The sequence below is a fragment of the Cyprinodon tularosa genome, unplaced genomic scaffold (genome assembly GCF_016077235.1).
Source record: "Cyprinodon tularosa strain WSP-4 unplaced genomic scaffold, ASM1607723v1 ctg13, whole genome shotgun sequence".
NCBI lineage: Eukaryota > Metazoa > Chordata > Actinopteri > Cyprinodontiformes > Cyprinodontidae > Cyprinodon > Cyprinodon tularosa.
This window is the reverse complement of record NW_024038114.1, coordinates 1490467-1504013: the sequence shown is the minus strand read 5'-3', so window position 1 is coordinate 1504013 and position 13547 is coordinate 1490467. Positions and strand designations below refer to the sequence as shown.

At 35.6% G+C, this 13547-nt stretch overlaps 1 protein-coding gene across 3 annotated transcripts; it reads right to left on the bottom strand.

Annotated features, from left to right (window-relative positions):
- Positions 1–1475: 1475 nt before the first annotated feature.
- Positions 1476–12580, bottom strand: LOC119778030 (transmembrane protein 268). 3 transcript variants are annotated; one of them, XM_038277063.1, is made up of 9 exons: positions 12287–12580; positions 8280–8409; positions 6446–6540; positions 6259–6366; positions 4602–4754; positions 4416–4526; positions 3809–3898; positions 3445–3663; positions 1476–2222 (listed from the first exon to the last, which is right to left on the bottom strand). In XM_038277063.1, exons 2-9 carry the CDS (start codon positions 8386–8388, stop codon positions 2055–2057), a joined length of 1053 nt encoding a protein of 350 aa, XP_038132991.1. In that variant the 5' UTR covers positions 8389–8409; positions 12287–12580; the 3' UTR covers positions 1476–2054. The 3 variants fall into 3 exon arrangements, with proteins under 3 accessions (XP_038132991.1, XP_038132990.1, XP_038132992.1); XM_038277062.1 differs by lacking the exon at positions 12287–12580 and adding an exon at positions 11239–11372; XM_038277064.1 differs by lacking the exons at positions 4602–4754; positions 12287–12580 and adding an exon at positions 11239–11372.
- Positions 12581–13547: the final 967 nt, after the last annotated feature.

The following is a 13547-nucleotide window of genomic DNA, read 5'->3' as shown; positions in this document are numbered from 1 at the left end:
ACCATTAGTATGTTTGCAAGATAAAGGTCTTCTGGCCCGATAAGCGTCAGTCACATTCAACGCTATTCCTGACATTTTGAATTAAGCTTCCTGAATGGGAAGTGAAACATCTTCAAACTTGGAAACAAAAACCAGTGGATTATTTTTAATTTTCTTTTTTTTGGAATGATCAGAGTGAAACCAAACATTTTGGTCCACAACCAAAGTTGGCAGAAATCTAATATTTCACATCACCCTGTAACACACCCTCCCAACACTGAGCCAGTTTAATGCTGCATATACAGTTTTATGTCAAACTGATATTTTTTATGTTTTCAGGAAGTTTGTTTTAAGACAGTAATAACATGCCTGTAGAATAATTTTAAATATTAATAGTTTATTTGCTGTTTTTGGAAGCAAAAATGGTTCATCCTTTGAAGAAATATATTTTTTTATACCTGGGTAATTCATAAATCAAAATAAAAAAATAAGCATTACTTAAAAATTTAGTTAATTAATCAAACTTTTACAATAATGGGGATTGTTCTTCGTTGAAGGTAAACCACCATTTTCAGTTCTGCATGGACATTTTCTTCCCAACTCCCTGAAACGTTTCCAGCCTCCATCCATCATCAGACCCTGATGTTGCAGCTGAGATTGCAGCCCGACATGGGTGCAGCAGGATGAGACAAACACACACAGCGAGCATCCAGCAAGGCTAACCCAGGGGAAGCTGAGATCGTGTGATGGAGGATAGAGGCGTGCAGCGTGAGGCCAAGTTAAACGATCTCACAGACGGAGGATCACCTCAGGAAGCTAAATGGCCATCTGTGATTCTGCAGAAACAGGTTGCCGCTAATCCCCCTTATTATCACTCTAATCTATCTTTTTTTTTCTTTAAATGTCAAATTCCAGTCATCCCTTTATAGAGAAACTTACCATTTTTGATTACTTACCTCAGTGAGGTCTAGAATCACAAGATGGCTGTACATCTTATTTTGGCATTTGACCAATTAGATGAGCTCTTGAATGATATATTATCTACCGTAAATTAAGTTGAGAAAAAAAGTTAAATCAAGAAAAAAGGTAAAAAGCTCATTGAAAAGTTAAATAGTAAAGTTAAAAAGTTAATAATCCTAGTTAACAATCATATTTAGGATCTATAAACAAAAAAAATTAAGCACCAGTATCAGCATTAATGCCTCTAAGGTTATGTTGTACAAAAAAAATGTTTCTTGCACTCTCTTGAGTGTTTTTCATGAATTTCTTATTGAAGCACTTTTGTTATTTTTCTGAACATATTCGGGGTGAAATTGTTGTTTAATTTAGCACAAGCTATAAGCTGTAACAGGTGAATAGTTTTTTTTTTATGTTGGGCTAGGTTTAAAATCATTTTTTTTCTAATGAACCACAGTGGGAAAACATGTTGTCTCTATTTGATAATTTATAATAATATCAAACACTAAGATGAGTACAAAAGTATTTTAAATATTAAATAAAAAAACATTTGATATTTAATAAGTTCTGATACAAAAAAGAAGGTATTTTTCAACATTCGGATCAAGAGTACACACTTGAAGCAATGCCTCTAACATGGTATCCATACATATTGTGTGTGTTCATCCCTTTATGACGTGTAAGAAAAAAAGATCAGTCCTGCAAGTGAAGACCTCAGACCCAGAGCATCCTCTCTGCAGTTTACTATACAGAACATTAAATCAAACAGCGCTACATAATATCATTGGTACGAATAATTTAAACGACACAATGTAGTAAATATGGTCATGATGGTTCTGTATAAACAATTATAAATATTGTTTTCCAGCAGTTGGGCTGAATGTTGACAGCATTTGGCTCAATGCGAACAAATTAACATCCAGGTGGAACAAACACATAGCTGGCAGAAAATCAGCAGCCCAGCTAAATGAATCCAAGTATTACAGCCCAAAAACCATAATTAGTAAATAAAAATAACCTAAATCTATATTTACTTTGGAAGAACAGATGCTGTCCAGTCTTTGTTTCTCTGTTTTCCTTCAACACTAAATCCAGGTTCCTGTGTGTGATTTTTCTTCTTACTGAAGGATTTTCTTCTTAACGTACTGGCAGAGGCAGAGGGGAGCCATGGTGCAGTGATTCCTCAGGGGCCTCAGACGATGATGGGTTGGCCCCGACAGCCTCTCAGATACAAGCAGCTTCACATAAGCTGCGCTATACGTCATCAGAAGTTGGTATGCTTTTGCCTGGAATAAAGACACAAATACAACAAGGTTCTATTAAACATCCACCATGGTCATTAAGAACATTAATTTTGGGCTTTAATTTATTTCATTAATATCTCCAAAAGGCCTTTGTGTACACCCTGGACATAGCAGTCTATCACAGGGATTCAAACCCCCCTGTAAAAAGCAGTAATGCAACCAGCAGTCATTCATTTTTCCATTTAAGTCATGCAATGCATAAGTCATGCAATCAATGTGGGACATTTAAATAATTGTAAACCTTTTCTCTTTTAAGTTAATTAAGATTACCAAAAATTACTTCTCAATCTCTAATAGATTTTGCCTTTTAGGTTAAAACCCACAGAGTAGTTGTTGGGAATAAAGTACTACTTTACACAGAAAGTAATGTACATGCAATCAGTTCCTTTTGCTTTTTTTTTTTTTTTTTCCTATAGATGGACTTAGTTTAAGAGGTGAGTGATAACTATTTATAATAACTTAGAAACATTTACTGGACAGACTTTTTTAAGTAAACATATATTGAAATATTCTTTCAGGAATAGACTAACTTCACCATACTTTTATCTCAGTAATGTTATTCTAAAGTATTGGTGCTCTTGAACAAACTAATCAGGCTACTCTCACCCACTGGGAATAACTTCATTTGTTTTATACAAAAATACTCCAGACACACATTGAATTTACCTTACTTTTTAGAACCAAGCTTTACTTTCTATCTGCTAAACCTTCTATTGCTTTTCAAGATCAACTTAATCGACAATAGATATTTTTACTGGACATACTTTACACTCTAAGATGTTATGTTTACTGTAAGTATTAGTTTCATAAATGTTATCTTGATAATTATGTAATTATGTTATTCTTATGGTTTTACTTTTTTTTATTTTAGATACAGACTGGTACTTATGTTTTATTGTAAACAGTACATTAGATGTTACCATGAGTTGCTTTTTTTTACCATATTGAGTAATTTTATTAATGGCTCCTCTTTAATGTGGCTTTAATAAAACTATGCTTAACTAGTGTCACTCTGATTTGTTTTCAATTTTTGGATACTCACCTCTCTTTAGCTATAAATCACATACATCAAATGTAATAAATTGATTTGAATCAATCAGAGCCTGAGAGTTGATCAAACCTAGACTGTATTATTTTATCTCTTATAAAGGTAACAATAGTTTTATAATATTACCAAGCAGTCACAAACATCCTGGCCTCTCACCTGGGCAGGTAGTAAAGCTTCAGGAACAAGGCTGTAATTAGAAGTGACCTTTGGGGCCCCCTGCTGGCTGGAAGATGTACTGCTTCTTGTGTCCTCATTTCTTAGCAGAGGTTTGTTTTCATCACAGTCTTGCTCAACTTCTGAAACAGCGGCCTCGGGGTCTATGGGAGGGACCTCCATCACCAAGACGAGATGTGACATTCTGCTCTTCATGGTTTTCTGAGAAGAAACGGACTGATTTGATTGTTCTGACACAGGGCTTGAAACCACAAGGACTCGCCCTCTATTCTAGCTCATGTCTCTGCTGGAACTTCAGACAAATTAATAAAACAGCAGAAGAATGACAGATGTACTCGACTCTCACCTGGGTGTCATCTGCCACAAAGCTGAGCTCCTCTAAAGTATCAGACAGTGTCCTCAAACAGTTGGACATGTCCCAGTACACAAAGTACAACTGCAGAGACACACATACAAGAATACAAGAGGTTTGTAAATCTGCGGTTTGTTTCCAACTGAGTAAACAACAGCAAAGACACCATCCGTCATCAGTGATGGTGCGACCGCTGAAGCATTGATAGTATTTAATTCTTTCCACTGCAGGAGGCAGTGTCAATGAACATTCATTTTTAAGTTGTTATGGATTCTAGATTGGATTTAAGTTAGGATTTTAATTGGATCATTGTGACACAGGAAAATGTTGGAGTTCCATTGTATTTTGGTGTGGAGCCCCAGCCTGCTGCCAGGCTCCTCCAAACAGCACCATGGACCAAGATAAGGTGCTGACACAAAATTACCCCAGAATTACACAAGGTTTAGGCCAAACATGAAAAGCTGTAAAAAAAAACAATCTATCACCAGTGATGCAGATGGCCCATTGTTCTTGATGCTTTGTGTATATTCTCTTTAAATCAGGCACAGACTATCCAGATATACCCTTCAGGCATACACATATCTTGCTTGGTGACACAAACCTGCATGTGTCCTGTGCAGTTCTGCACCCAGTCTGCAACAGCCACCAACAATTTGTGTTTCATCATCCTCTCATTCACCTGGACTAACCGAACATCTATGTTGATGTTGATCTAAACAGAAGAAAAGAACTTTAACTTTTTAACATTCATGTAAGGTTTTATAATTCAACACCATGGCTTGCCTACTTTTTTGTTACTGTGATGAAGAATGAAGATGATGGCAGTGGTGAGGAGGATAGCGATGAGACTGACAGAGAGAATGAGGACCCAGTAATCAGTTACAGTGATATAAAGGTGTAGGGTTGAAAAACCTGCGCACCATAACACCACGTACAGCACCTGGTGAAGGCAGAGGAAACCAGAATTAAAATAACTTGCCTTCAAATTAGACAAATTCTAACTGTAAAAAAAAACAACTAAAAAACAATAAAGATTTGTATCCCCAAACAAACCATAAGATTTAAACCCCCCTGCAATTTGATTATTGCAATAAAGTTGAAAAGTATATGTATATATACACAGACACACACTGTCTACTTTTAAGACTAGACTTAAAACTTTCTTTTTTAATAAAGCTTATAGTTAGAGTCTCTCATGTTATCCTGAGCTCCCATTATAGTTGCTGCTATAGTCTTAGTCTGCTGGAGGACACGAGGACCACTTTTGACCATTCTGCTTCATTCTATCTTTATTCTATCTCCAGTTTTTGTTAGTTTAACCCCTTACTTTATGTCGTCTCTATTTTTTTTCATCATAGTAGCTTAATTGTTTAGCTTTGAATCCATCTTGGAGAGGAATATCAGCTGGGCTTCTGCCATCAGCACCTTCGGTTATTCTTGATAGAGTTGGGTTTTAGTGTTTCTTCCGGTTTATCTCGTATGGGCTCAGATTTTACTGTGACAAACTGTATGTGCTCTCTTTCATTCCCATGACATGGCTCAGAAAACTGGCTCAGAGCTTGTCTGCTTAGCTGTTTCTTCCCTTGACAGAGCCATCTGTGGAGTCAGTTTACCATTATCTTTTCTAACAGAAAGTATTTATGGATCAGTGCTTCTATTTTCCCTTTGTATGCCTGCATCTCTCTCCTTGAACTCCCAGTCTGCCTCTGCAGAATGCTGCTCAAACTGAGCCTGGTTCTGCTGGAGGTTTCTTCTTGTTAAATGGGAGTTTTTCTCTCCACTGTTGCTGCATACATGCTATGTGTGAGGGATTGCTGAAGAGTGAACAACAAAATCAAAGCGAATATCTACTCTCACAACATGCTCATCCAAGAGGAGAGTGTCCTGCAAAGTCAATGACTTGCTGCAATCAGCAGGTTTCTAATAGAAATACAACTTTTTGAACCAATCTGACTGTATGATCTGATTGTATTGTCCCTGATGACATGTTGTTAATTGGCACAATATAAATAAACTGAATTGAAACTAGATAAAGTTAACCATGTCAATACAGCACAGTGACTACCTGTAGCCCCATATCTGGTCACACTATTTTCAGTCTTTCAAGGGGTACTATCGTTTTTGTCAAGGCCTATTTCATGGATTTATTTTTAAAATAAATCTGTAAAAGCAGGGTTTAAAAGCAATGTCACATTTAGGAGCTATTTCAATGGCCATCATGGGTTTTTCTTTCATTAAAGAAGGGGTACCAACAATTTGGTCCAGGTGTATGTGTATGCATATATATTAACTCTATTGTACCTTGGTATATAAGCTTACTGCTTCCTTGTTTAACTCTGCTCAAAATTGTCTTTGCACAAATGTTATATTCTGAAGGACAAAAACCATAATTGTTAAAGAAGTGAAACTAAAGAAGTAAAACCAAGAGGGTTTAAAAAAAATACCGGTGCCATTAAAAAGTGGAAAAGGCCGGAGTTGAAAACCATGTATCGTCTGACTGAGGGGACGTCCAGGGCTATTTTCAGTGGAATCTCCATGTCACTGACAGGAATCTAATGAAAACAAACTAATTAACATCATGTGATAAGAGTAAAATCTGCCTTAGATTATAATCTCTGAGCTTCAACAAACCTCAAAACCATTCCTCTCCAATTTGGCCCGACAGAGAGAAAGATCAAATCTGGGATTAAACATAGATCTGGTTGGGATTGCAGCAACACACTGACCTGTCAAAGACAAAAAAGAAGACAGTGATTATTTAATCAATAAAAATCTAGTTTCAATAATTTATAAATGCAGAATGTGAAACAATTTGATTTTATGAGGATGGAAAACATTGAAAAACTGGAAGGGTAAGCAACATTTAAAAGGTTCCCAAGCAAGTCAACCCTCAGCCTCACACCTCCCTGCCAATTATGGTAACTTTATATGGGGGAGGGGCAAAGGAGATGCAAAATATCTAACCAAGGTGGCAAAGCTGGGCACCTTTATTGAGATATGTAAGAAATTTCTCATATGCAAATAGAAAAACCTTAAAGAAAACCACCTTGAAACTTTCAATTGAAAATTTTTTTTCTAGGAAACAAAGGCAGCATTGAGGTATAGCTAACCAAGTAAAAGAAAATTAATGAATAAAATAAATCAAGACAAACAGAAAAAAGTTACTTTAATTACGATGCAGTAATTTTAGCGATCACTTTTAGGATATAAGCAGCAAAATTTCTCACGAAAGATCCAAACTAATATCTCTGTACTGCATTTCATACAGAGAACAAAAAATAGTATACACATATGGTTCAGTTGGATAGGCTTGATTCCCAGACACTGTTAACACCTTCTCTCCGTAATCAGTTTCCACTGCACAGCCTCTCTCTCTGACTGAAATCTTTTCATCTTGACCACATATGCTTTCCTCATTTTCCTCATCTTTACACATTTTTTCAGCTGTCGCACTTTCAGTTGCCTCCTTTACCAGTGACCATCCTTTTCCTCACAATCATTCCTGCTTCCTCAAGTCTCTGAGTCTTTTCTTACTTCTCAATTCTCACATTTTGTCCAAAGAAAATAGAAATGTCTCCACTGAAATCACCTTCACTAATTATCATCTCTCCTCTCCAGACACCAGGCAAACCTGCATTTCTGAAGCTGAGATTAATCCTGAAAAGATCCGTGTTGCTGATATTGGCTACCTCTACTTCCTGTTTGTTAAAACTGTAAGGTCAGCGTATGAAGATATTACACCTGTCTAATTCACTCCAATAGACGGAACCATGTCTAATTCACACAAAGTTCGTTTAAATTCACATGACATTTGAACAGAAAAATGGTTATTTAGATAGACATTTTATTGACATCAGTTAGGAGGCCAGCTGGCTCCTAGAGCAGGGGGGTGAGTGCTCCCCCTCTTGCCCCCGATAGATCCACCACTGCCACTATCAGGTACCTGTCACATCATCAGTCAACCATCTAATTTTATTTAATCCAAGGTTGTTGTTTTTTTTTTTCCATTGGGTCATATATACTGTAGACTTAATGGCAGAAACACTCAGGACTTCAAAGTCTTATCCAGAACAAGTGGTCGATGAATAAAAAAACATCCTACAATAAATTTTCTCTTGTATTCTTCTTGTATGTCAATGTGTAGAGTGTTCATTCCAATTCCAAATTATCTGTCCACCACAATTTGACTAAATAATGGAAGTTGATAGTTGTAACAAAAAATGCATATAGGTCTATAACTGTTCTGCTATATGTAAATAAGATTTTACATTTCCAACAACCTTTACTAAAGACCACACAAATATTACAGACTATACAATGAAACTACAAAAAATAAATAATATAAAAGTGAATTTCTCCCGGCTTACTTTTGTGAAGGTTACATTTAGATGATATAATTGTTAAATATCAATGTATAAATGTAACTGAACTCCATTTATTTATGTTCTTAAAAATATTTAAATACCATTTGTCCATGTAGATCTGTTGTTATTGGTGTGTACGTCAGATATGGCTGGTCTGATTTCAAAGTCCACATCAGATTCCTCCTGGCAACCCCCATCGTTTTCCTCCATCACATCAGCCGTTCCTGTACCCTGTCACAGTCACAGTCATGTCAAGTTGCCTTCAATTCACGCACTTAGGATTATCATTTGTTATACAAGAATAAAGCCAAATGGACTATGGCTGCTAGAAATTGTTTACTAGACATAAAACAAACAGGTACAATAGTTTATATGTATAAAATGTTGAAAACTTTCAAAATAACAAAAAGTAAATGAGTTATCTTCCCTTTTCCAAAAAGAAGCAAATCATTGGCAAATGCTAAAACTAATACCCTAATTGTTGTGAATACAGTGAACAAAAAGAAGATTTAAAACACTTGAAAACACACAATCAAAGATTAAAATTCTTTGATTCGTTTCAAAATACTGGGTCAAAGTTAGTAATTTAGCCATGGTTTTTAAGCTAAAATAGCATTGGATTTTCAGGCAAAAGGAGTTAGATAGAAAATTAAATAATTTTTGGAAGCAAAATTTAGCAGAGCAAAAGTGAAAGTATGGATTTTTTTTTTTATTTCACATATCTAGCTGATTATCAGCTGATTAGTGTTATTAAGTGATTAAAAAAAACCAATAAGTTAAAGTAAGTCAGACTAAGCAAGTATGTAAGTAATGTATGTAAGTTTATCTGTATAGAGCAGTTCTATATAAGGACAATTCAAAGTGCTTTACACCTAAAAAGTAGTTAAAAAATAAAATAGAAGCCAAAACAAAAGCAAAAAAAGCAGGTAGCAAAGCAAACAAAACAGCTGGCAATGGTTCTTTAGTGAATGGTGCAGTCCTTTGCACCCACTAATACTTTTTCCCCTGCAAAGCCTGTTTATATAACAATAACATAAAGCAAAAGTCATAGCAAGTGAGACCTAGTTTAATCTCCCATTTAAGGTAGCTAAAGCTAACACCAGGCACCTGAGATAAAGCAGAACAGAATAACCAAACCGAATCACAGAATAACTCCATACACTAATACCCTAATGTAGCAGTGAGTAGATGGTGCCTTCTTAATAAACTGATGTGGCATACTGATCACATTCCTGTATGCATTCCCTAAGGATTAGAAAAAAATATTATGCATTGTTGTTCTGATGAATGCCATAAAAAGAAAATAACAGAAACTTATATCTTTAAGATTGTACCACATTTAACATATTGTGTGGAAGTTTGGGGGAATACATACAAAACAAATTTACAGCCATTATACGTTTTACAAAATAAATCAAACCGAATAATACATAAAGTGGGATACCGGGAACACACAAACCAGTTATTTATCAAATCAAATATACTGAAATTCTGGGACCTGGTAATATTTAGAACTTCTCAATTCATGTTTAAGGTTCGAAATCAAAAACTTCCACACAATATACAGGAAATGTTTGGTGACAGAGAAGGGGGTTATGATCTAAGAGGTGAAGGATACTTTAAAAAAACAACACTTTAAAACAACCAGAAAGAGTTTTTGTTTATCTGTGTGTGGAGTAAATGTCTGGAATGGATTGAATGATGAGTTTAAAAAAATTCAAAATGCAAACCAATTTAATAAACTGATTAAAACCGAGCTCATTTCAAAATACGCTATATGACTGTTTAATAGTCTATAATGTAATTGATGACATAAATAGAACTTAAAATAATTGTACATGGCTAAACATCATGTGGAATGGAAACAAGTGTTTTTTTGATGTTTTGACATTTAATTGAGGATAAATTGACAAGTAGGAAAGGGGCAGGACATTATAAGATGTATCTTCTACCTGCTCCTTTTCGAACAGAAAATATAAAATTTACATGTCACATGGGCAAAATAATTTGTTTTATATTTTCATTCTTAAGTTTGTTTCATTCAATTTTTTTTCTTTCTTGATTGTTTTTACTGTCTGTTCGAAATAAATAAAATAATAAATAAATAAATAAAAAAGATTGTGCATTTTCAATGTGAGTGTGAGAATATCTGCCATTTTGATTTTCCTTGCAACATACTTAACAGTCATATGACATGGTTACGAATCAAAGTAGATGAACAGGCAAAATAAAATGTAGTGACACTACATTTCCAAAAATGTACAAAATTGTGACACTACATTTCCATTGCAGGCCAACATGTGTATCATGGCATTTTTGAGTTAGACTGGGGTTTACTGAACTACCCATCTTCACCCAAAGAAGAAAATATAAAGCATATTTTCTTCTGAGATTAAGGCACGTATACTTGACTCCTGTTCTGTTCAACAAACAGACAATTCCTTTGAGAACAGTTACAAAGTAATTTCACACCAAATCTCACTTAAACACACTTTACCGTGTCGGTTCCGTCAAAGCATTTAGACAAATTGGTAAAAAATATTGAGTGTAAGGAAACTCAGCAGACTGCATCAAGTCATTTACTTGCAGCCTTTACTTCTAGGTGAGAATGAAGCGACAGGGCATTTTCATGGTGTTGTTGACTCTGTGGTAATTCCTCATCCTGAGCATACATAGCGGCAGTGTGAAGGAAGACTTCCCTTTAACAGGAAGAAGCCTCCAGATGAAGCAGCTCAGTGTTAGTGGCCTTTCAGGACTGACTGGGGGGGTTTCAGCAAACAGAGCAAATGCAAAAGAGGAACACTGATCCAGAAGTGTTCTCCTTTCATTCTATGTGAGAGAAATGTACAAGGTTAACGGTGGTAGTAGTTTCATCTAAGACAGAAACAGATGAGCCAATAATCAACCCTAAGTGATAAAAGAAAGTACATAAACGACTATACTTCCTCTACGACATTCTACTAAAAAAGAATAACTCAATGAGAAATGTAATTAAAATTAACCCCACATAATTACCTTTATCAAATATATTCAGATTATTATCAGTGTGTAAAAACCTACTTTGGACATCCCAGCTGGTGCCATGAGCTCCTCTGGCAGGGCTGAAAGGTCTGTATGTGAAGCGGAAGGGTTTTAACATGTCACGGTTCAAAAAGCAGAACTTCTATGCCAGAACGACTTAGAATCGCTTAGCAGACAGCCCCAGTAACAGACCGTAGATTTTAATCTCTGAGATATACGCTCACTGTTCTCCAAAGATACATCAAGTTTGAGAAATAACAGGAAACCATCACTTCTGCTTTTACAGCCTCCATAGTCTTTGCTGCAGTAACAGCATCTCTGCAGGCTGCAGTAACTCTGCAGGCTCTTTTAATGTCTTTTCTGTTTATTCTTTCAAAATCTCTTTTTGGTTGTCGGTGTTTTCATCTGATAACAGTGTACAGAACAGCCTATGGCTTTATCAAAAGCACGTCCATTAACCTCACGGACAAACAGCAAATAAAGGGGCAAACAAGAAACCCAAATCCTTCTTGCAGACCCAACCCCCCTGCTCTATTTCCATTACAGTTATGTTTTTAATGTGTCTGACATATTTTTAACAACGAGGTGTCAAAACAAAACCCTTCCCTCTTGAGTTTGCCTTCTTTCATTTTCACTTCCTTGCTTGGTAATGCTAGCACAAAGCTCTCATTGCTTGGTTGTGTGTTTTGCAAGCATGTAAGAAGAAGCCTGCATCTTATCAAAAGCAGCATGTTCGGCATTATGTCTCCACACAGACCAGGGTGCCATAAAAACAACAGTTATCTGTAAACAGCATCTCTTAGTGAGTAGGGTCGCTAGAAACCTGACAAAAAAACATTTCCTGTCACGATGAAACTCAACTGAAGTTTACTGATGAGGCATGATTCATATTTACATTTCAGCAAAGGGTTACATGGCATAACTTCTTATAGCAAAACATTTTGCATGTCTTAAGATAATTTGGAAGTGTGTTGCACAAACTTTCTTTTAAAAAAAAGGTTGGTTTTCATAAGTATACAAACAATGAGAATCACAAACTAAGAATAGGGATTCCAAGAAGCTGTTTAAAGGATTAAATGTGTCCCACCTGTAGTTAGGTTAAAAGTCCACGCTATGAAAACAGTGGCGAGCTTTGTATCCCCTCGTCATTCTTGCTGCACTTGTCCCCGAAAAAGAGAAGAGCCTTTAAAGTGGTTCCTCGAAAGCAGGTTGGTGCCAATACAGACGTTGGCGTTTTGCTCTTTTCATGCCTGAACCAGTTCCGCTTATTCCTCTCTTTCACTCTCTGGCTTGTGACTCAGATCAGCTGCGCCTCATGACTGAAGGAATGTGGTCTGTGATCCTCATCTCTGCACACGAAGAGCAAGAAGGAAAGCCAGCAGAATGGCTTAACTCATCTTCTATGGTCTAACTGATGAGGTCTTTTCTGCTTTGAAGTGGTCCAGACGCCAATATGTTTGAGTTTATGATGCTTTTAAGGCTTTGTATAATCCATTAGAATTTATGATGACAAGCAGCGTTGGTTCTGCTGGCATCATGTTGTAGTTTTACTGGAGCTGTTACATATTAACTCAAGAGGTCTAAATGGCCATTCAGGTCCATGTCAAGGATGCATGTTTTCTTGCTGTTTTCACTTGAGACAGGAGCATACGCTGGAAAAATGATCTAGAAATAAGTAAAAATGTCTTAAGTTAAGTGTATTTACCCATAATGTAAGTAGGTAAATGAGATAGCTTGCCAATTGGATGACTATTTTTACTCTTAAAATAAGATAATAAGATGATATGCACTTGAAATAAGACAATGGAATATTTTTTTCTTATTTCAAAAGTAAATATGTATCACTTTCCTCTTCAATTCAAGAGCAAATGCACTTATTTTAAGAAAAAATTACTTATTTAGATTTAAATTTTTTACTGTGTAGATAAAAATGAAGTGCCAAAGCCCTATAAATACAGAGAAGTGCATGGGATGCTTTACAGAAAGCCTAGTTAACTGTGTTTTTTCTTCATTATAGTAACTATGACACTTAGAGAATACTTTTTAAATCACTCCATGATAGATTAGACCATACTTACATGTGTTTTAAAAATATAAGCACATATATAATATAAATCAATTATTCAATTTTTAAATGCTTATCTATTTCAGTAACTCAATTCAAAGTAAACACATTGTATATAAAGACAAACTGTGCTTTTAAAGCCTTTATTTCTGTTATGTATGAGGATTTTCTACTTGTAAGTAATGGATGGATGGATGGATCATATTAGACTAAGAAATCCATATTACAATTTACTGAATACTACTGTACATGTTCCTAATACCATGTTGCTTTTAGAAAGATA

Bases quoted from the DNA above. Each gene is read 5' to 3' on its own strand.
- LOC119778030 (XM_038277062.1), bottom strand. From the start codon at position 11,262: ATGGCACCAGCTGGGATGTCCAAA. The intron at 6,367-6,445 runs GTTTGTTGAAGC...TGTTTTCATTAG, and splicing joins TGGAGAGGAATGGTTTTGAG to ATTCCTGTCAGTGACATGGA. The intron at 3,899-4,415 runs GTTTGTGTCACC...GTGTCTCTGCAG, and splicing joins ACTGCACAGGACACATGCAG to TTGTACTTTGTGTACTGGGA.